Here is a 25,085-nt window from a genome sequence, read left to right on the forward strand (position 1 = left end):
AAAGGAGAACATGCAATAGAGTGAACATATATCAACTGATGGTAAGTGTTTGGGCAGTTTTGTTTTTTTTCGACTTTTTGTTTTTTGAGTATATAATATTCATTGCCAGTTATGCAAAAGCCGGCAAAAAAAACTGCTGTTTTTTGCGACTTTGACAACTACGCGATTTCGGCACGACTTATATATTTATAAGTCGCGCCGAAATCGCGTAGACTTTAATATTTATAAGTGAAAACTAAATAATTTGTAAGATACATTAAATTGCATAACTTAAAGTTTCACACTTAAATTTAATAAAAATATATATGAAGCTTTTAATTAGATCATTATCAAAAAAAGTATTTTCATCGGAAAGAAATGCTAATGCCCATAATAATAGTATTAATAAAACAATATTTTAAAAATTTCATGTAGGAAAACTTTTAAGAACATTGAATAAATTGGAAAAAGGAAAACATATTCTTGTCTACCTGTTAAGTACTTATGAAGTATATGTTTTGAGGTTGTTTGTTGTTTTAATTACCTTTTGTTACTTATTATTATTAACTGTTTATACAACAATTACATATTATGTATTTCTGTAACTTATTACCGGTTGTTTAAAAAGTCAACATCTAGTTAAGAGATATCACGAATATTGATTATTTGGTAATGACTATTTGGTAATCGGCCTATTTGGCTACTTTTCTTACTATTTTTTTTTATTTAAATAAATTATTGACATATTTGATACTTAAAGTCTCTAAGTGGTGAATTATAACAAAAACATTTCATTGTTTGATGGTAGCAAATGACTGCGCATAAATTATAAATAAAAATAACAAATTAAATAATTTCAGCCTAAATTAAAATGATTCTCAAAAATTAGACATACTTTCTAAAATAGCCATTTACTATGTACTATGTATTTGCCAACGGCAAATATTAAGAAAACTTTAGCAAGTTCTGTTACAATAATGTTTTGCGTTTGCTGACCACCACTAGTAAGGATTTGTTGTCCAATTTAAGCGAACAGTTTCTTGTAAAATTAATTTATTTGGAATAGGATTTTTCTTTTTTCTAAATAATTGAGCTTTTTTTTTTTTAAAGATTGGTTTGATCGTTTTCATTTACATTTATTTTTCTTACGAAGTGGAGATGAACCATCACCCGTGCTACTAGACACCGGTGATGGTTTATCGCTGTCAAGCAGACTTTAATTGAGAAAGATTTTCTTTTTACAGGCTTAATCTTTCTCAGAGCATTAAAATTGTTATTTTTTGTTTTGCTACTGATATTTTAACTAAAGCCTTGAAGTTAGTTTTACAACGTGCAAAAAAAAAAAAAAGGCAACCGTATAATTGATATTTTCAATAAAGTTAAATCATGCTTTAGGTTGTAATGAATATATCATTTTTAATAAGTATGGAGTTCTTTAAGTTATATCTATTTATAACCACTTATAAAATTACCTCAAAAAAGAAAGATTCACCTTAGCTGGTTATTTTTGTAATCTTCTTGAATTGTTTGAAGAGTATGATATTTTTATACATAACTACAGTTAAAACAGTTCGATATCATTATCAACAAAAAATGTGCGCTGCAACACAGTCTAGTTACAAATAAAACAAAAACGCCTACAGCAAATATTAAACTATATGCACTTCAATGAAGCAGGTTGGAGTTCTCAAAAAAAGTTAAGTGTCGCCGATTATTAAGTGCTTTAGCTGAATATTCGGTATTTGGCAAAATCACTTTTCGTGACATCTCTAATCTAGATATTATTACCCAGTGGGCATTGAACATTTTAAGACGTCCAACGGGCGTCTAACAGACGTTCAGACGTCCAATAGACGTCTGTTAGACGTCCAATGGACGTCTATTAGACGTCCAATGGACGTCTGTTAGACATCTTAGGACGTCTGATGCCCACTGGGTAATATAAAAAATCTGTAAGTAAGAGTTATGAGAAGTATATGTTATTAGAGCATATAGATTTAAGTTCAGTGGATAAACACTGATCAATTATCTAAAACTTTTAATTCTCAAAAGTAAATCGTCAAGATACGTAGGTTTTTAGCTTGATCAAAACACAACCTCAATATAAATAATATATATAGTTCTATATGAGTATATGCTCTATCTTAACTAAGTTAAAGAGCTTAAAACGTTGTTGAAGTTAGAAACAAAAATACATATTTTCAAATAACTTAATTTTCATATGCAGCATCCAGATGACAAAAATTGATATATAATTTATAACACCCTTATAACGCCCTATTAAAAACTTGAACGAATTTTGGATTTTAGATGTCAACCTGGGTCGTAAAAGAAGCGCATTTTCATAAGGATATTTAAAAATAATATTCGTTTGTAATAAAAATAAGACATTTTTGAATTATTGCTGAGAAACATTATGTTAAAATTTTTTAAAAATCTTAAGCATTTTTTAACATAATTTTTTTGGCAAAAAATTTTAAGAAAAATATTTATGTTTTAGAAAATCTCTATGAAAATACGCTTCTTTTGAGACCCAGGTTGACATACTTTTGAATTTTTTTTTTTTTTTTGACAAATTAGAGAATTTACCTCAAATGCTAAAGATTTGAACCCAAATATCTTTACAACTTGACGTGAAAAATGAGTTGCATATTTCAAATAAAAATGAGAAATACTATACAAAAAACAAATTGTTTGCTCGGTGCAAGAAAAAAAATTTTTATTTCTTGACCTGTGTTATTTAAGGCATAAAATGAATTCCAAACTTTTAAATATTCATAAATAATAACAAATGAGAATGCCTTCCAAAAGTACTACAACAAACAAACAAAGAACTTAAACAATAGGACCCTTTTCTTATAGATACTTTTTTCAAAAAAAATTTGAATTTTTTTATTCAGATTATAATTTATTGCAAAATGTTTACAAAAAATTTTTGACATATTAATGCTATGACTATGTAAAATTTACACACATATATATACACACACACACACACACACACACACACACACACACACACACACACACACACACACACACACACACACACACACACACACACACCCCTAACCTTGGCGAGGTAATGCCAATTTAACATAGTATTACTATTTGCATTATTTTTATAGATTTTGAAGAAGTATAATTATCTTATAGTCTTATCATATTATATTTCCTTGAAATATTTTAAAATTTAATATTAAAGCGTTTGATGGTAAAATACAACTTTAATATTATACTAGTAACATACTGTTATTTATTATTATTTATTAAACATGCAAAAAAGGGAATGCTAGAAAATAGCAATAAACATTTTATAACTAAAAAAAATATCAAAAACTTCCAGATGAGTAGGGTTTATAAGATTCCAGTTGTTGTTCTTTATTTTGCCAACCCTTATTAATTGCTTTTAAATGCGTTCTTCTACTTTTTTTTTTCTAAAGTGTCTTTTTTGTTCATACTGGTAATGCGTTTTTGACCCCTACAAAATGATGAACTGCAGATTTTCTACCATTTTCAAGGTTGAGGTGAGTCATTACTCTCTGAACACCAGCAGTTCCCTCATTAAAATACAACACAGCTGAGTTCACTCCTAACTTAAACAAAGCTTTGTGAATAATATGTTATTTTTAGCATCTGGACCATATAATACTGTTAAGTACCCTCATCAGAATTCTGTGTTTGACCATGGGTGCATTTTTCAAAAGATTGTCATCGCTTAGTTCTTCAAACTCTTTCTTAATAATATCATATATCCATAATGGTAAATTAACTTTTGGTTTGTAATTGCTTTTACATGCAAAGTTTCCTTTCTTCCATTTACACCAGCTATCAGGACCCACTGGACATAATACATGGCGATGAAACTAATCCGGAAAATTAGTGCAATGGTAAAGAACTGGGCGAATGTTCTTTTTCATTTGATATACCTTTTCATTTTCACTTAAAAATTATTAGCTGCAGCTTGTCGAATAGCCATACCAAAATATTTTTGTATTCTATTAAATGCGCATTTTGTCAATTTTCCTTTTCCAGTTAACCGACTACCATGATGTTTATCTTTTCTTCGGTTACGTAATCTTGTACCAATCACTTCTGGATATAACCAACACACTCTAACTTTTCTTGTTTGATTTGAAGTTTTCCATTTTGATTACTGTTAAGAAAATCTTTGAATGCAGAGGAATCCCTAACTCCCAAATATTTATAAATCAAATCAAAGCGATTAAAAATCTTTACAACTCCAGCACTTTTCATTGCTCCTGATGATGCTGTATGATTTAAAGAGCAAATATGATTAGCCTTCCATTCAGTATAACCTGGATAGTTCTGCTGTTTTTTCACATTCTACATCCCCTACAATACTTACAAAAGACTTCAAAATCAATACATCGCCCTTCTGAAAATTGTGGTCACCACACCATTCAGTAAAACATGTCCGCTTTTTTGCCATGAGCCATCTGAAGGAACTCTGATTAGTTTTTTTCCTGACCCAATGTGTTCCTCTTTACTTTATGTTTAAGTTTTATTGCTGCTGCTTTTGTGGATTGTTCTACTGATAACTTATAAGTATTTTGAATAGTGTTGTTGATTTTGTTGAACGCATTGTTATTCATATAAGATGTGTTTGCGATTCGTGCAAAATTTACTAGGTGTCCTTTGCCAATTTCACGGAAAACAATAACCACTCTAAGGTTGATATCAAAATAGTTTCTGCCTTGTTTTGGTACAGTTTTTTTAACATTACCAGATGTACATGAGCAATTCTGACATTTACATTTAGTACATTTAAAGTTCAACTAGTGAGAAAATCCACTTCGTTTTGCCGTTGTCATCTGTAGCAACAATACAACTGTCATTCTGGACAACTGCCAATATTATCAATGACTTTTCTTAAAATAGAGAAGTTTATCATTACGTTATAACTTTTTGCATTACTATTGTTATCAATTTTTTTAAAGAAACTTTGCTGGCGCTAACTGAAACATGCTCAACATTTTCGTCTACTAGGGTAGGTGTTTTAGGGTAGGTGTTTTGTTCCACTGGTTGCCACGAAATGCTCTTATATATATATATATATATATATATATATATATATATATATATATATATATATATATATATATATATATATATGCATATAAATATAAAGCGAAATATCTCAAAAAATACTCAAGATATGCTAAAACAAACTCCAGAAACGTTTACAGCTATGTTAAATTACTATAAATCAAAAAAATCTCAAAAACTATATCTTAATTAAAAAAATAGATTTTTTTAGTGGTGAAACACCTTGAAAGTTTTTGTAAAACTATTATAAAGCTTTTGTTAAACTAAAGAACCAGGGAGAACAACTTAGTTCAAAAACAAAGTTTTAAAGCAAAAGATTTAAATAATAAGTTAAAGTTGGTTTTAAATGTTTTACGCTGCTTTGTGTTTGAGTTAACTGTGTTTTACTTTATTAACAATATCTTATTGATAATATAGTGTTTTACAAAACTCTTATTAAAAAATGCTTTACAAATGTATATAGCCGGTTGCTGGGTTTTGAATTTTTGTATAAAAGCTTAAAAAATTATAAAACTGAACAGACCGTTTAAAATCTGCGTGTCTTGTTAAAGTTATACACTTCGGTAGTCCTTCAGTACGCCGTCTAAAATTAATTTACACTTTTGGCGCTCTCGTTCGTGGAGACTATAAAACATTTTAAAATACTTATTATTATTAATATCATTATTAATATCAATATAAACATTTGTTTTTATAAATGATAATAGTAGTTGTAATAATTAGTTTATAACTTATTATTATAAATATTTTTTATAAATATTTATACTATTATTTTATTAAAATGCGTTTCTACACTCTCGACCTTTTTTTAGAAGCAAAAATATATTAAAAAAATTTATTATTTTAGGCGGCTTAACTGCAAGACACATTATCTTGATCCTTGATAAATAAAAGTTTAAATAACTAAAACACTTAGAAACTTTACCCCATTTTTCTGTAACGCTTTTACACATCCGGCATGACATGGCGAATAAAACGTTTTTTGGTCGTTTATTGAACACACGGGCTTGTAAACATGGTTATTGCAATGGCAATTTATGTTGCATGTACTATTCAATGAAATCGAAGTGTTGCTAAAAATATAAATTGCCAATAAAGCATTTGAAAATTATATATAAAACACTTTATAACTGCTGTGGACAATATTAATGAAAATTAAGCTATTTTTTATATAGTGTGTAAAAACTGACATAACAAGTAAATTGTTTCTTTTAAGAAGAGAAATTGCAATTTCCGTGTTTTTAATAAACAATAATAACACTTCAATTTCCAAACTTGAAATTTATAAGTATGTAGAAAAACATAATATATAAATACATAATATCTAAGAAATATACAATATACATATTTACATTGTATGTAAGTTAGATTCTATGCATTTACATATAATGTGTATTTCTTAGCTACCATGTATTAACCTATACTGTATATTTCTTAGATAGTATGTATATATATATATACTGTATATTTCTTCCCTATTCACCCTGTAGTCTCAAACACGAAAAAATACTGTATATGTCTCTGGAATTACAAAACAAAGATGAAAAGTTGTTAGATTTCAATCACATTTATGAAATTGTATAAAAGTAAATAAACCACCGAAAACAAACAGACACGTTAAAACAATGTGTTGTTGTAGTTGTTGCCCACTATAATCTATAATAGTAGAAGTTGCTGTCCAAATCCAGCCACCGCCAATTCAGCGCTTGAATAGTAATTCGGTACGCAAAAATTTTATTTAACAACGAACGCTACTTTGGATAATTCTTTATCACTATTTATTGTATGGTTTAATATATCCTGAAGTCCAACCTTGGCTAAGTAGTTCTCTACTTGTATTCCAGAGTAGGGATGCAGTATTCTTTTAGATTTCGTACTGAATTATACGAAGAATACATCTTGCTGGATCCTCTTTTCTTGGCTCCATTGAGCAACGTTTGATAATCATTTTAATTTTAATTTGCATTTTAGTATTAGAGAATTATTACTTCATTATTGCGTCATTTTATTGCTTCATTATTGCGTCATTTTATTGCTTCATTATTGCGTCATTTTATTGCTTCATTATTGCGTCATTTTATTGCTTCATTACTATAGTTGCTACTCTGTTGTATTTCCTCTATTTTCATAACTAAATACTTCCTTCAATACCTGTGGGTCTTTTAATCTCCCATCCATCATTAGATGCATCATAGCAGCAGATAACAGCTCTATAACTGTGTGGACTTTTGATTGCACAGTTCCTTGAATTTTCTTTACCTTGTCTAGTAGGATCCACTAGAAAATTCTACTGTAGGTCTCCCTATTATTGTAAATTAATGAGGCATTAAAACAATTTGTTTTAATCCTTCTAAAAAAACAATTGATCTTAAACCTTCTAATAAAACATTGATCCTTAAAACTAAACACTCAAATAAAACTTCTTGGGAGGGGATGCTGGAGTTGGGACTTTCGTTCAACTTTTGTAGTATTCTAGTTTTTAGAAGTTTTAGAATGAACCAACTTTTATATAGCCTTGTTCAAAAAGAGTAGTTGGCATATGAAATCTATAATTTAAAACTCTCGAGGCTGCATATTTTCAATCGACTGCTAACCCATTCTTGTTAAAGAGGACTGTAAAAAATGAATAACACTTAAATAATGGCATCTACAACATTATATTTATATTGAATAAATGTAACACTAAATGACAATTATATTTAATTCCCAGGATTTCCAAGTAGAGCTACAGATATTCTCCTCAGACTTGACACCGCCAACTAACCAGTTCATGAACTTCTTCTTAAACCGTGTCCTGGTTCTGTTTGTCTCCTTCATTTCATTCTTAACTTGTTAATAAAATACCTTTTCCTCTTATTGGCAATATTCAAGCTCTTCAAAATATCCTCAGCCTCGCTATCTACTATAATATCAATCTTCTTTTTCTATTAGGCTTCTTAAAGTTTACAATATAAATCACGCAAATTAACCATGTTGAAGATGTCATTTAATTTAATTTTAATAAATTGGGGCTAGGTAATAAGACCAAAATAACATCTTCTTCTTGCCTTGCCAGAGTTTTTATTTATAAATTTTTAAATTGTAAAAGTTATTAAACGGCGAAAAATATACAAAAAACGGCTTTTGTAGTTTATTAATTTTGTTGTAACGGCTTGCGGTCAAAAAAAGGGATTTAATGAGCAATTAAAATCAATTAACCAGGCTGTTGGTAGCCGGTTTTGAGAATTTATTTAGTTATTTAATAATTAAAACAATGGTTTGAGCTCTTTACAAATTGTAGAAAAACTTTTTAAGAGCAAAAAGTGCGATATGTGAAACATTCATCTAATTACATATCGGGTAGAACGGGGGAATTTCGCCGTTTTTTAATATTTCAAGAAAAAGATGATATTCTGGCATAACACCATAATAAGATAATGTAAAATATTTATTATTTTAAAATTATAACCTTCTAACTATTGATTGATCATAGTTGCCGCTTAATTTGGTTGGTTGTTGTAAATTTTAAAAAAGATTTGCTGTTTAATGTTATTAATTAATATTATCGTGTCACTCTTGCAACAAGTGGCATTATTATTAATTTTGTAAAATAGATTAAAATTGCATTTGAGAATAACTGCTAAGGTGAGAGCTTCATAAATTTGTTAAAACTATTTAACTGGCATTCGTGGTATATATATTAAATAGGTTTTTGTCCAAGTAGAATATTGTGCGGTGATTTTGCCACAGAATGAAAGAATAGTCCCACAGTTAAAAAAATATATATAATGTACAATATTTTTGCTTTCTAAACAATATTTAACAGTGGCGGATCCAGCATTTTTTGATCTTTGAGATAGCTAACTTCCAGACATGGAGCTAACTCCAAACATTTATATGTTTATACTTATGTCAAGTAATGAGAGTTTGTAAAAAATTGCGATGATTGGAGGCTGGGAACAAAAAAGCCCCAAAATTTTTGCTACACCTGCCCTAAACGTGAGAGCAACAAGTGGATAAAATATTTTTTGTACTATTCTCAATTAGACTTATATTCATTGATAATTTTTAAGTTTTATAGTATTATCTCTAAGCGTTCAAAAATTATGACCATATAAAGTTTAAACCCCCCTCAATTTGAGAGGGTTGTATTTTTCATTTGGTTACCAGCCTCCAATCATCGCAATTTTTTGCAAACTCTCATTATTTGACATAAGTATAAACATATAAATGTTTGGAGTTAGCTCCATGTCTGGAAGTTAGCTATCTCAAAGATCAAAAAATGCTGGATCCGCCACTGTTTAATATTAATATTTATTATTGTATAAACTATTTTATAAAATCATTAGACATATATCAGGAATTATAGCATGATAAATATATTAAAAGTGTTTTGAAGATATAATAAATTTATAGTTTTTAGATATACATTTAAAACTAAAGTACTCTATAATTTAACTTAAAAATAGTTTTCTAAAAATCTTCCTTTAATTTTGTATTTGAAAATGTCATTTGTTCCAATTGAATGCCTTTCTTATATTTGCATTTCTTATTATTAAATGCTCACCATCGCTGATTGTTTATAGCCACTATATTAATAAGCGTGTTTAAAATACATCATTATAAATGCAAGCATCGATATTTAAAAAGATATTTATTATGCCAATCAGTAATAATTGTCTTGTTGCATTTTTAACCTAAGTACCAAAATCTAAAACTTGCTGCATATTACCTAAGTTTCAGATGGTACGCGAGTATCTCCCAAAGAAAAAGAAATCCTATAGTGATACCTATAAATCTATAAGAAATCCTATAGTGATAAATAATTAACAATCGACTGGGTAAAATTGAAAACATTTTAAATGAAAACATAAGTAAAATTAAAATACTTGAGAAAGATGTCGCAGATGTTAAGTTAAGTTTAAATTTTCAAGAAAACCTTATTGATCAAAAAGTTGAGGCTTGCCACAACAGCTTTGAAATGGAATTAACTTGTTTAACTCTAAAAGAATCAACAAAGAAACATTGAAGACAGAACAAGAAGAGATAACTTAAGAGTTGATGCGTTACCGGAAAATGATAATGAAACTTGGACACAAACGGAAGAAAAAGTAACAATATTCTTGAGAAAAATCTTGGTTTGTTGGGAATCGACATTGAACGTGCACATCGTACTAGAATTAAAAAAGATAATCGTACAAGATCAATCGTGATAAAATTAAAAAGTTATAATAATAAAATGAAAATATTAAAAGAAAAAAATAGATTTTATTGGGTAATATATAGGATCATATATATCTGTCAACGTCATTGTCAACTGTCAATGTCAAGGATATATATATCTGTCAACGAAATTTTTTCAAAATGACAGTTGATATTAGAAAAAAGTTGTTTGCAGAAGTTAAAGAACGACGTCTAAAGGGAGAAAACCTTGTAGTGAGGTATGAAAAAATAATTCATTTAAAAAATGCGGTAAAATACTCAATCAATGTTCCAAAGTAAAAGTAATACACTTTTTATTTATTTAACTTTCTATTTTTTTTATTTTTTTGTCTTTATATATGGCGGAAAAAATTAATCTTAATTTTTTTAATACATTTCCTGGTGAAAATGTACGTCACTTTTTATTGATCCTGACGTAAACATTCTTGACAATAATTCCTTAGAAACTATTTTAAAGTTCATGAGGTTACAAGTATTCTATATAAATCACTACATTACATGTCATTACTAAATATAAATATTAGAAGCATGAGCAAAAACTTTGAGAATCTAAAATTAATGCTAAATAATAAATTTTAAATTCAGTATAATCTGTCTTACAGAAACCTGGTGTCAGAGTGAAGATATGAGTAACTCAAATTTGCATTTAACAGATTATAAGTCTGTTCGCCAACCAAGAAAAAACGGTATTTGTGGAGGCGTATGCATATTTATTCACAACTCGTTGACATATAAAAAAATAGATAGCTAAAGTGTGAATAACTCGAATTGTAAATCATTAACTATAGAGATAGTAAACCGAAAAGAAAAAAATTCGTTTATAACAACTTTATATCAACCACCCAATGGCAATTACAATCAATTTGAAAACGACTTAAGGTGAATATTAATTCAAACCTCAAAAAAAAATCGATACTTACTCGAAGAAATCGATACTTACTTGATAAATTTAAACACTGATAATTACGTGAAAAGTCTTATAAATCCTCTTTCTCAATTTAGTGCTTACCCCATGATTAACAAGCCGACGCGTGTAACTCGAAAAACATCATCAATCATAGATAATATTATCACTAATAGTTATAGTATCAATCAACAGTGGTATAATAAAAACGGATATCAGTTACCATTTTCCTGTTTTTTTAACAACAAATACTAAATGCTGTATAAATAAAAAACCCATAACAGTATACAAAAGGCATGTAAAAAAAGACTCGATTGCGATCTTTAGACAGCTTTTGCATGAAATCAATTTGTAATTTTTGATTGATTGCAATGACACATGTAGCGCATACAATTTCTTTATCCGCGTCTTCACAAGGCAATATGATAAAGCTTTTCCGAAATTCAGAAAATTGTAAAATCCAAAAGTGTGCATAGCCCGTGGATGACTAAAGGTCTTTTAAAATCATCAGCATAAAAAAAAAAAAATTTTGTGAAAAATTTTTAAAAAACAAAAACTATAAAAACGAGACGAAATATAAGAAAAAAAATTATTTCAAAAAAATAAAAAAGCAATCTAAAAAAAACTTCTATTCTGATTTTTTTCAGAAATCATTTGGAAAAGCTAAAAAAACTGAAACTATAATAAAAGAAATAACAGGGAAAACAAAAAATACATCTTGCAACCTCCCTAATCCAGTCGATTAGGAAGGTTGCTAAATGTAATTTTATCTTTATCAAAAACTGATAAAGGTGAAATTTTTAATAAAAAAAAATTCCTGAGAGACTGAATAATTTTTTTATAAATATTGGGAAAAATTTAGCCAAAGAAATCTCTCCAAGTAGCAAAACATTCCAGTCTTTTTTGAAAAAATCAGATTTTATTATGGACAATTCAGAACTTTCCATTGAAGAACTTCGTTCAGCTTTTGACTTGCTTCAGACAAATAAAAGTCCAGGTCTTGATGAAATTAATGCAAACATTTTGAAAAGTGTCTTTGATATTTTTGAACTGCCTCTTTTCATTATTTTTAAACTTTCATTTAAAAATGGGGTATTTCCTGATCAATTAAAACTTGCCAAAATAATTCCAATTTATAAAAGCTACGATTCTTTAAAATCAAACTATAGACCCATCTCAATTCTTTCCTGTTTTTCAAAGGTTCTCGAACGCATTATGTATAATAGAATATATAACTTCATTGATAAAAACAATATTTTATATCCTAAACAGTTTGGGTTTCGGAGAAATCATTGCACTGAGTTTGCAGTGATGGATTTGGTTAGCAATATTTTGAAAGGATTTGATGACAATAATTATACACTTAGAGTTTTTGTTGATTTATCGAAAGCATTCGACACTGTCAATCCCGAAATCCTCCACTATAAATTGAAAAATTATGGAATTCAAAGTTCTTATATAAAATGGCTACAGTCTTATCTACAAAATCGTAAACAATGTGTGGCGTATGATTTAACTTGTACGCAGTTAGAAGTCATTAGTTGTGGTGCTCCTTAGGGCTCAATACTTGGTCCTCTGCTGTTTCTTTTATATATTAATGACATCCACTTATTCTCTAAATTCCTTAATTTTTTTCTTTTTGCTGATGATACTAGTATTTTTTTTTCGGGGTCTAATTTAAAATTTATTTTTTCTACTGTAAACACAGAGCTTATAAATCTCAATTGCTGGTTTAAAACCAATAAACTGTCCGTAAACATTGATAAAACTAAATACATTCTGTTCACAAAACCTTCGAAAACTGATAACATACCCCTGAAATTTCCTGATTTATTTATAAACAACTTTAAAGGAAAAAGAGTTCATTCAATGAAAATCCTAGGTATAATATTAGACGATCATTTACATTGGAAAAATCATATCCAATTAGTGGAAAACAACATTTTAAAGGCTCTTGGGATCCTTTTCAAAACGAAGCACCTTTTAAGTATAATGTGCTAAAAAAGCTTGTATTTTTCATTTATTCATAGCCACATTAGTTATTGCAACATAGTGTGGGTAAGTAATATTTATCTTCTTTAATAAAAATTTATAGGAAACAAAAGCAAGCAAGCCGGTAATTTTGAATGCAGATAGATATGCCGAGCCTTTATACTTAAAAAAAATTAATGTTTTATATATTTATGAACTAAACATCTATCAAAGTTTAATATTTATGTTTAAAATTCATAAAAACATGCTTCCTACACATTTTCAGCCTCATTTCATCTTAATTAATTACAAATACTCTACAAGACATTCCATTAGCAATTTTCTTATCCCTATACCATCCCTTAAAAAATCAGACTTCTCAATTACATGTCGAGGACCATGTTTGTGGAACTATATCCTGAAGACATGAAAAACATAACTTCAATAAAACTATTTAGAAGAACAGTTAAACGATATTTATAAATTTAAATAATAAAAACATTCTTTTGTATTTTTAAAAACACTGAAATATTGATTTGTTAACACGTATATATCCATCTTATAACTTATTTATATTTTATGAACTGTAATATGTTATAATATGTATAAAACTTGTAATATGTACAAAGTTTTAAGAATAATTACTTAATACGTAAAACTTTATTGAAATTTTCACGAACATTGCAGCAGGGCGATAAGAAGCATTGTCTTCTACTTGCTCCAGTCAGAATATAAAGATTTAATTTTCAATTTTTACAAAAAACATTGTAAAATGATTGTTTATTGACGATATATATATATATATATATATATATATATATATATATATATATATATATATATATATATATATATATAATAATACCAATCTCCAATTGGCTCTTCAAGCTGTTAAAGATGGCGGTGAAATATTAACGGCAGCAAAAACATTTAGAGTACCGAGATTAACACTGAAAGATTAGATAAATTGACGTCGACAATCAAGATCTGTGGGAGGAAAAACAGCGTTTACAAAGCAACAGGAACAAGCGCTAGTAAACAGGCTTTTTTACATGGCAGATTGTGGATTTCCATTGATGGCAAAGTGGTTGAGCTATAATACTTATTTATTTTCTAAAAAACTACATTGTCGTTGATTACTTCAAAAAGATTTGCCCACTGCCTTGCATAAATCTCACTTAGATTACTCGCTTATATAAAAAATAAAAAATCTCTGAATGTGTTTTCAAATTCAAATAACTCGAAGAAGAAGAAAAAGTTCTCCATCAAACAAAAACTTATTACAGAAACAGCAAAAAACAACTCATTGCTGTGTGTGAGGTGTTTTGTATGGGTGATTTTATCAGAAGATTGGCTCTTGTCATATATAGGCATGTAATGTCTTCTTTTGCATCGGTATGTACGCAGAATGTGCTTAATTCGACAAAATATAATAAAGCTTTAACTCTTTTTACATTGGCAAAATAACCGCATAAAAGGCGAAATCGCCCCATATAAGTGTGTAATACAAATCGGTGTTCATGAGTGTAAAAATACTTTTTTATACTCATGAACACCGATTTCCGAATACAGTCGAACTAAATATAGTTTATTCAATGTTATTCAGTTAATGGTATACGGAAAAAGCGTATCAGGTTGAGCAGACAACATTAAAGCAAAAGTGGCGAAATCGCCCCTTGTCTTTATGATCACACTTTCGCCCCTGTCTACCCTATAGTTTGTAAAATAAATTTTTTTGTTAAATTTGCAATTTTGCAAATTTAACAAAAGTCTTTTTTAACTTTATTAAACATGGACATAAAGTAACATATATGTTGACATATATACACTTATTATGGGAAAAATTAAAGTAAGCCAAGCTAAGGAAGATCCAGAACTGAACTGTTCAGACAAATAAAAAAGTTTATCGAATGACAATATTTTTGCCCCCAAAAAACGAAAACTGGGAACGAAAGTACTTAAAGAACAAGGATTACCCGCCTAAATGTGGGTAAGTTGGTTTGTTAAAATTTTAATATCTTTGACTTGATGAAAACTTATTCAAAGATTTAACATTTACACTTCTTTTGTTTTAACGCAAATAAATATTATATATATATATATATATATATATATATATATATATATATATATATATATATATATATATATATATATATATATTTGCGCTTTGCTAATTTGTTTATAATAAAAGTATATAATACATATAAATTAAAGTAAGTCAAATTATTTAGTATATTGTCGTGCTGGTTCGACAAGGTTTGATCTGAAATTTTTAATATTTGGAGAATTACGTAAACATGCCTTTTTTTTTAAATTAAAAGACTAATTAAAACTATGTATGTCATTATTGTTTATTTGTTTTATTGTTATATATTATATACACAAATACTTAAATAAATAAAAAATAATGGTTTTAATAACACATTTAAAAAAAAAAAAAATAATTGTTTGCTAAATTCTCTTAAGATTTTTCAGTAAGAACATTGTCAAACCAGCACGACGATATGTATTTCAAGTACAGACTCAAAATTCTCAAAAAAAATTTGTTTAGATGAAATGTATTATTTAAACCAAAAATTCATTTGCGTTAAATTGAATCGCAACTTGTTGCCGCCGAATCGTCTGCAACGAACAGACCTTAATAATTTATCTCGTTACAAAAAATTAACTTTTTTTTAAACTTAAAAGATCTTTAATTTAGACATTAAAAATTTATTGATTTCAAAAATAGTCTTCATGTTTTATTTAACTATTTTTTTGTTTTTACATAAAACATAGTTAGGTTCAAGTTAATTTACATATTATCAAATATGTATTCAAAACATATACACGGGAGAAGTTGTCAAAATTGGAACACCTAAGAATTAAAATTTTTTTAATCAAAAATGGTTTAACTATGAAATAATTCATGCTTTGATTAATACAAACAGACAGCCCTACTACATTTTTAACCATAGTTTGACTTGATCAATACACTGTTATTGGAAATAAATTTGGTTTTGTCAAGATACCATTTTGTTCCAATAAAGCAACCGGTTTCCTAAATTGGATCACTTAGACTCCTTATTCAAAACAGCGAAATTGTTTTTATGTTTACAGGTTTTATCCAAACATTGTAACGTTCCATATACAGTATTATCTTTTAACGTGTTCAGACGTATATTTATATATAATTGAGAAAATCAATTAGTTTTTATTAATACATCCACTGGTTTAGCGATAAGTGCAGCAAAATGTAGGTGCCTAAGATCTTTAGGCAGACAGTTTATTATTTTGAAAACTTTTTTTTTAAGTTGTCTTTTTTAACTTTATTAAACAAGGACAAAAGCATACTTAGAAAAAAAATAAGTTTGTTATTTAAACGTTGGGAAGGGTATTATATATACTCATTTGCATATAGGTTTACAAACCTACGTACACATTGACAAGCATAATAAATAATAACTTAACGCTAATTTGTGAACAATTAACGAATGACTTTAACTATTAACGTTTAACTTTAACAATAATAAATTAACTTTCAACTTCAAACAACTTTAGTGACGATTTACAATTAACTTTATAGATAAACAATTAACTTTAAAACAATTTTATTAACAATTTGCGATTAATTTTAAGGATTAACGGTTAACTTTAACGATTAACTTTATAGATAAACAATTAACTTAAAAATAACTTCTTGAAAATTAATTTCACCTACCGTAAAACGGAGTGACTTTGATAGGTTTTTTTAATAGCATTTTTGATTTTTGATAGCATTTTTGCAAAAAAACTCTTTGTTTTAACTGTTGTTTTTTTTTCTGCCGATAAAACATTATATCTTTCCTTTTTAGGATTTCATAAATTTTTTTTTTAGCACGACCAAAAATTAAAACTAGTACGACCAAATATTTTTCATTTTTGGTCGTACTAGTTTTTTTTTAAGTACAAAACATTATCAATCTCACCCCTTCGTTGGGGTGACTTTGATAATCTATTATTTTCTTATGGCCTATTAATTTAACCCTCTTCACAAGTGTCATTAACACTTTTTTTTGAAGTTTTAATAAAGTAGGACACAATATACAAGCAAATTTATAATATATTAGTGGTAAAATTGTCAATTTAGAAAACAATTTTGTTATCGAATACAACACAAATTGGACACAAAAAAAAACAATTTAATGTTAATATGCTAAAAATAGCAATACCATATATTATTATTATATATATGTGTGTATATATATATATATATATATATATATATATATATATATATATATATATATATATATATATATTATATATATATATATATATAAACCAATGTTTGAAATTCTAGATACTAATGTTCTATCTGATGATAGCATATCTGATACACTAATCACATTTTATCAATGTTTTTCACATTTGCAAACTGTATCTGATAATTGAAGAGTATATTACTGATGAGAATAACTGACGAGTGGTATATTCCAGTTGTATTATAACTGGAATGTACTACTTGAACATCTAAGTTCGGATTTTATAAAGCAACTTATCCCAAAAAATTAAAATCATTAGATTTAGGGCATTTTTCGGTGACAAGTGTATATTTCGGAAAGACAAATATAAAAATCGTTATTTTTGTTGTTTGAGTCAGGTTAATCACAAAACATTGCCACGAATTAGAATTACTTCACAATCATTTAAATTCCAAAATTATACGCAAAATATAATTATATAATAGAAAAAAAAATAGAATTGGTTGTTTATTTTGAAACTACATTTTAAGGCCGATACTTTTGTAACTAACGAGCGAAATTATCAAAGTCACCTCTTTTTACGCTATTAACTTTAACGCTTAACAATGAATTTTAAAACTTCTTTACCTGCTATCGAGGTAAGGAACTGCTACCCCCACTACCTCTTGTTCATCACAGCCAATCAATACAATAGGTATAAATATAGTAGACATGATAGCAAAAATGCATATAACTTTTAAAGTTTTTTGACAATCCCACCCAAAACGTTTACTCAAGAAGCCACCTAAACCAATTCCTCCACCACAGGCTTAAAAAAATTTTTATCAAAAAAAAAGTCAACAAATGTTTATATAAAAGCAACTAACAAAAACTACCAAAAAAAACGAAAAAAACGAAAGTAATTTTCTTTTATGGTTAAACACTTACCTGGCACGACTATCAACCCACTATACAAAGATGCTTTAGATGCAGAAAAATGAAACTGAGTCTCAACAAACTTTGAAAAGAAAGTGGAAAATCCACTGTTTACAAAGCTCTCGCATGCAATTCCTAAGGTTAAATACATATATGATGTGTTTAATAGTAAGCTTTTTATTGATGGCCACAGGGATTTTATATCATACTTAATTTTTAGGTCTCCTTCTATTGTATCTAAATAAGATTTTTTGAGTTCAAAAACTTTATTTGAATTTGAAAACATTTTGGGAAAACCAGAAAACGGAATAACTGTGGTGAGTAAAAGTAAAGCTCCAATCATATAACCAATCCACCAAGCGCCAACCCAGTTTAGATCGTTTGGCTTTAGATTTGAGTTTGGCGGCTAAATTTTAAAATATCATCTACTATTTAAACCATTTTTTATATACATAGTTTTTCAAAATGCATTAAAATATTTTTTGAACAGTACATACTTGATAAAACATACCTGTTGTATATCTACATAAGTTCTCAGTATTGGACTTCCCAGAATATATCCCGATGCGGGACCTAATATTGACATCGCTTTCATGGCCAAAAAATACATGCTAGCAGAACTTCTGTCCGTAATAGATTCTAAATGAGCGTAGCTTAAACTTTGTACAGGAATATTTCCTAATCCACTGATAGAATGTCCAATTAAAAATATAGCTAAATAAAGACGATTACTAGGTGGTTTACACGATGTGATATTAAATGAAGTATTTGTTGGCACATTTAAATGACATAGATCAGTTGATTGTGGTTTTCTAACTTCATATTTTGGCGAAATAAAATGAGGTATTAATAGTACAAACATTCCAACTGATAGGGTCATTCCCCCTACAGCCAATGCGCATGGCCTATGTTTGTGACCAATGTAACATACTAGTGAAGAAAAGAATCCGACCGTTGCGTTAAACATTGTGGAAAACAAAGCAACTTGGATAGTAGTAAAACCATAACGTTTTTCTATTGATGTCAACAAAACATTGTTAAGACCATTGCATACTAAACCTTGTGCAAATGTTAGCCAGCAAACACATATTAAGAAAAATCGAGGACGGTTTAAACTCTGCAAAAACACTGGACGATAAGAGAACCACCCATAACATAAGTACTTGGCATTTATATCTTTGTCATTTAGCTCATGAAACATTCTAAACTTTTTCAATACTATCTTTCCAATGAGATAATAATTTTAAAGTCTTTAAAATTTTTGCGCAAAGTTACTTCGTCTAGACTATTTCGTTTTTTAACTTTTGTTTTGTGTTATAACTACAGATTGAATTAATTATTAATATCTAAAAATAAAAATAAATTTTATTATTAAGTTTTTTTTGGTAGAAAAAAAAATTAAATATCAATTTACATAACAGATACGCTTATGATAAAAACTGAAATTACACTTCTTGTGTTTTTAACTTATGTAAAACAAATTCTCACTTTCCCACTCTCTCTCTCACTCTCTCACTCTCTCTCTCTCACTCTCATGTATATCTATATATATATATATATATATATATATATATATATATATATATATATATATATATATATATATATATATATATATATATATATATATATATATATATATATATATATATATATATATATATATATATATATAGATGTATAGATATATATATATATATAGATGTATAGATATATATATATATATATATATATATATATATATATATATATATATATATATATATATATATATATATATATATAGATATATATATATATAGATATATATATATATAGATATATATATATATAGAACTTGTATAATTTACTATAACGTAAAACAAATTTTATATATATGTGTGTGAGTGAATAATTTTAAAGATAATTTACAAAATAGAGATGTTCTTAATAGAACAGAGCAATAAATTAGTAACAGCTACTGTGCTCCATATTCTAAATGCAAATGCTCCACGTTTGACATCATTTATTTTGTTACTGCCATCGTTTGCGGTTAAAAGTTTAAAAAATTTAAAGAGTATACTTGATACTACAAATCAAAATAAAATAAAAAAATATTTTCTTTTTATTTATTTTTCCATTCAACAAATTTTTATTTGAATAGTTTATTCAATTTACGATTCGTTATTGATAATGAAGATTATAGCGAGGGGCGCCATTTTAAAAAGAATTTGAAAACTAATGAAAAGCTCGCATAACTATTTATCTTGAAAAAAAATATATTATAACAAAACTAATTAGAAATTTGATTTTAAAATTTACCTAATTTAAAAATGAAAATAATATAAACTAATGTTTATAATACTATTAATCTTTAATTATACTTTTATTTATACTTTTTTTTTATAGAAAAATAATACGAAAGTTATATAACAATCGCAAATAACTTTTATTTAAGCAAAATTCGAGATGAATTAAATAAAGTGTTCAAAACAAAACAACACCTCTGTATCAATTTTATAGTTAAGGAGTTTTAAGGCTCGATAAATGATAGTAAATCCAACCCCTTCAAACTATTAGCAAGACATTTATTTTATTTAAACAAAAATAAATTTTCTGCGTTTCAAAAAGATTATCAGATATGATGTTATAACAGAAAAAATAAGCTTTTTTTTCACACAGGTAAAGGTAGATAAAATAGCGTTTAAAGGGCAATTAAATTTAAAAAATGATTTAAAGCCCACGCTCAAACCAATTTTTATATTTTAATATCTCTCCTGGGAAAAAGATATTTATTTTTTTCACTCGGAATTTACTACATTTAAATATATTAGTATATTAGTATATTAAATATATTATATATTATTATATTATTATATTATAAATATATTATATATTATTATATTATAGTATTATAAATATATTATATATTATTATATTATAGTATTATAAATATATTAGTATATTAGTATATTAGTTTATTAGTATATTAAATATATTAGTAATATATTTAAATATATTAGAATTTACTACATTTAAATATATTGAGAACAACATTTCTCACTTTCAAGTAAAAGATTTTCTCGTGAAACAGCAGAATATTTTAATGAGAAAGTTTCCGCTTTCTTCCTTCCCGATGTCATTTTAATAATTAAAACCTTTTTAATTTCATTGTATAGTTTATGCAACAGTCCAGACTTCTTTGAAGTTATATTTATTGAATCCTAACATTATTTAAAATTAGGCGAGAAACGTTCCTAGTCTAAAAATTAATTTGCCTTTAATAACTAATTTTTTTAGCAATTAATCTAGCAATTACTTAGATTTTTAATTATTTTCAAATTAAAGAATATGAAAACTCGATGGATCTTTTGCATATTACAAAGAAAAACATTTGAACATAACAATAAATTGAATAATATGTAACTTGATTATTCTAGTCATAGGCCCCTCAATCTAATTTTCTTAACAGTTCAAGACAAAAGTATATATTGATTACTAATTTTACAGTGAATTCCTCCTATACTTCACTGTTTTTAATAAAAACTTAAATAAAGCAGACAAATTAGAAAAAAAACCAGCTACCTAAAATATAAATATATTTTGTTGTTCAACTGATGAATACCACTTGAACTGTAGACAGTGAGTTTCGTATTGATTTAAGGACCTTCAAAAATTTATTTTGGCTTCTTCTGAAATAATACTTGATAAATATAGGGTAAATTAGAGTAGATTAGGGTAATATGAGCACCTTAAGCAAAAATTAGAATATTTTCAAAAATAATTACGCTGGATCCAAAATTTTTGCGAATAAACAACTTTTAGGGATTCCTACTCATGATCCATTAAGTTATTTGAGCACCCGAAATTTTTTCCTAAAAACACAGAGGTTTTAAATAAGTAGCAAAAATGCTCATTTTATCCAGACCACTTGGTACCCAGACCACTTGATAATATGAGCACTTTATATAAGCTCCAAAAAAAAAAAAAAAAACATTAAGTAAAAAAATACCAACCTGACAATTAGAACTAATTTTTGGAATTTAATGATTCGTTATTAACAAAACTTATCATTAAAAGATCAAATTTTAAGCCACTTTTTGTTGAAAATACTACTATGTTTTCCGCAAATAAAAAAATAAATAATTAGTTCATTATTTTTTCAGTTTTATTAACTCAAACCTTTGAACGATAAAAATTCAAATTTTTTGAATTTAAATTACAGAAAAATATTTAATATTGTTAAAATAATAAAATTTTTTACTATGTTTTGTTTTTATTCAAAAAGCAATTAAAACCACTACTATTTTAGGACTTTAAACTAGATAATTTCAATGAAAAACACTGGGTGATTTGAGCATGCTCATATTACACAAAAATAGCATCTTTAAATAAAGTCAAAACAAAATGTTTCTTTGCATTGTTTTTCAAACAAAACTGGATTTGATTTTTAGCTAACATATTCTTTTTTATAAAAAAATTAGTTTCATTATTTTAGCACCAAAATTTCGCGCCACAGATTTAACCATGCGTGAGGACATTATTTTAACAACGCAAAAAATTTAACAGAGTTTTAATTAGATGATAGCCGCTAATTACTGCATATAAATTTACGCTAATTGTACTGATTCCTGTTATCACCACAAAAAGTCGATTCGAAAAATACAAAGCAACTTGAACTTCACTCTTACATCTTTAAGCATACTCATATTACCAAGGTGCTCATATTACCCTAATCTACCCTAACTGGTACATAATGCCACCTACTGTACACAAGCTTATAGAACATGGCTATAAGTTTCTGATTGCTTTGAACTCCCGTAAGCATTTTGTTCAGAAAAGGCTATGAAAGCACACAAAAAAACAATATTTGAAATGCAAGACTAAACCATACTTGTAAAGATTAAAGAAAAAATGCAAAGAAAAACCAATATCTAATTTTACATAGTGATATATATATCTTTCAGCTTCAAAAATTTTCAGCTTCAAAATCTTTCAGCTTCAAAATTTCAGCTTCAAAATCTTTCAGCTTCAAAATCTTTCAGATTCAAAATCTTTCAGCTTCAAAATCTTTCAGCTTCAAAATCTTTCAGCTTCAAAATCTTTCAACTTTAAAACCTTTCAGCTTCAAAATTTCAAAATGACTAAATCTATTGGTGCTGGTAACTTAGATTTAGAAATATTGAATCTTTGCTTGTCAAAAAAAAAATATCCTTTAAATATTAATTTTTGTTGCTTTTTTTTGTTGTTGTAGAAATCATCAACCAACTTCAGATAAAAGATAAAAATAGTGTTAACAATAACACAGGATAATAAAATTAAAAGTCGTCAAATGTCGTATAATGATGTGATAATTTAGTAAACCTGAAAAAAAAAAAATTTGAGCTTTTTTATTTTTTTTCTAATTTTTTCTTATTATGCGTAAAAAATTACTTGCAAAACTCATAAAACGCATGATAAAAATACTGCTTAACTTATTTTTCAGATATTAGATAAATATACGCTCTAAATAACAAAAAATATCTATATTGAAATACTTTTAAAAGTCTACTTTGACCACTTTTTTGCACTTGCGTTAAGTCTTGAAAATACACTTTTTTAATTTTATTTATTCTAAAGACTTATTTCTATTTTCTTTTTTTATTATTAACTTGCTGTTACAGCACATTAGAAGCAGCTTAGAAGACATCTACAGCAGTGCTGAAGATTTCTTCTAAGCTTTTAAGCTGTTCAGCAGCGATTAGCAGTTTTATTTGTAATAATGACGTTATGTTGTCCTTCGGTGGATTATGGGAAATTCTGCATTTGAAATTACGATCTATTTAGTGGAACGCATGAATATGTCGTGGTGGTTAATTATGTATACAAAAATTTGTAAATAGTTTATTTGCAGTCAGGCAGTAATACAATAATAATGAATTGGTAAAAAAGTGAATTCATTCACTTTTTTACTAACTTAATAAAAGGAAAAGTATAAATAAATCGCAACAAATGTTAAAAGCTCTGAAACATAAAAATTGAAATAAACATTTCAATTTTTTTTTGTGAAATGATTCTGCTAAAATAAATATGCAAATACAATAAATACAAATAAATAAAATTGGTGCTATGGTTTACAGTCTTATGGTTCCACTTAAAAATGCACGGAATTTTTAAGTGGAACCATAGGAGTTGGACTTTCAGAGCTGGATAACCAAGGACTTTCAGAGCTGGATAACCAAGAAGCATCTTTTGGAGCTCACTGCATTTTGTACAAACAGAGCAAAAAATTCTTTGAAAAACAAAAAATTAAAATTAAAAAAAAAAAAGAAGTAGTAAAATAATAATAATTATAAAATAAAAAAGTTTTATCAAAAACACTTGATACAAAAGAATTTAAAGTAACCTAACCTTTCGTATACTCACAAAACGGTCCTACAACGGCTATGCAAATTTTAATGCTGTTAATTTTAAAATATTCTTTAATATGTACACAGCTAAAAATACTTGAATCGTCATATGGATTGAAAAAATTAATGAATAGTTTATTCAGTTCTACTAAATTATAATTTGTGTAGAACTATTTAATCAGCTCAAAAAGTGTATACATTTTTTATCGGCTTACTGTCGATAACGTTTCCATATGATGTTAAAAATGACGAGTGTAATTTTACGTTTTTCCGATTTGTTAATCTGAATAAGCAACCAGTTTTATATGCATGAACAATTTGAAAAATTAAAAAATTTTAATACAAAAACATATATAATCGTGTTAATATGTCTTTTTTTAAATTAAAACTAAAAAATTTTCTAAAAATATTTCTTTGTTTTCTATTATTCATTTCTTATTTTGCTAATTC

At 27.1% G+C, this 25,085-nt stretch overlaps 1 protein-coding gene across 1 annotated transcript in view; it reads right to left on the bottom strand.

Annotated features, from left to right (window-relative positions):
• Nucleotides 1–24,732, bottom strand: part of LOC136072157 (solute carrier organic anion transporter family member 4C1-like) — a 34,170-nt gene extending 9,438 nt beyond the window's left edge. The window contains exons 1-5 of the mRNA XM_065820816.1: nucleotides 24,637–24,732; nucleotides 18,779–19,613; nucleotides 18,280–18,673; nucleotides 17,980–18,160; nucleotides 5,975–6,122 (exon numbers count right to left, since the gene is read on the bottom strand). Of these exons, the coding sequence (XP_065676888.1) occupies nucleotides 5,975–6,122; nucleotides 17,980–18,160; nucleotides 18,280–18,673; nucleotides 18,779–19,468 (1,413 nt within the window). The 5' untranslated portion in view covers nucleotides 19,469–19,613; nucleotides 24,637–24,732. The remainder of the gene's footprint in view (nucleotides 1–5,974; nucleotides 6,123–17,979; nucleotides 18,161–18,279; nucleotides 18,674–18,778; nucleotides 19,614–24,636) is intronic.
• Nucleotides 24,733–25,085: the final 353 nt, after the last annotated feature.

The sequence above is a fragment of the Hydra vulgaris genome, chromosome 15 (genome assembly GCF_038396675.1).
Source record: "Hydra vulgaris chromosome 15, alternate assembly HydraT2T_AEP".
Lineage (NCBI taxonomy): Eukaryota > Metazoa > Cnidaria > Hydrozoa > Anthoathecata > Hydridae > Hydra > Hydra vulgaris.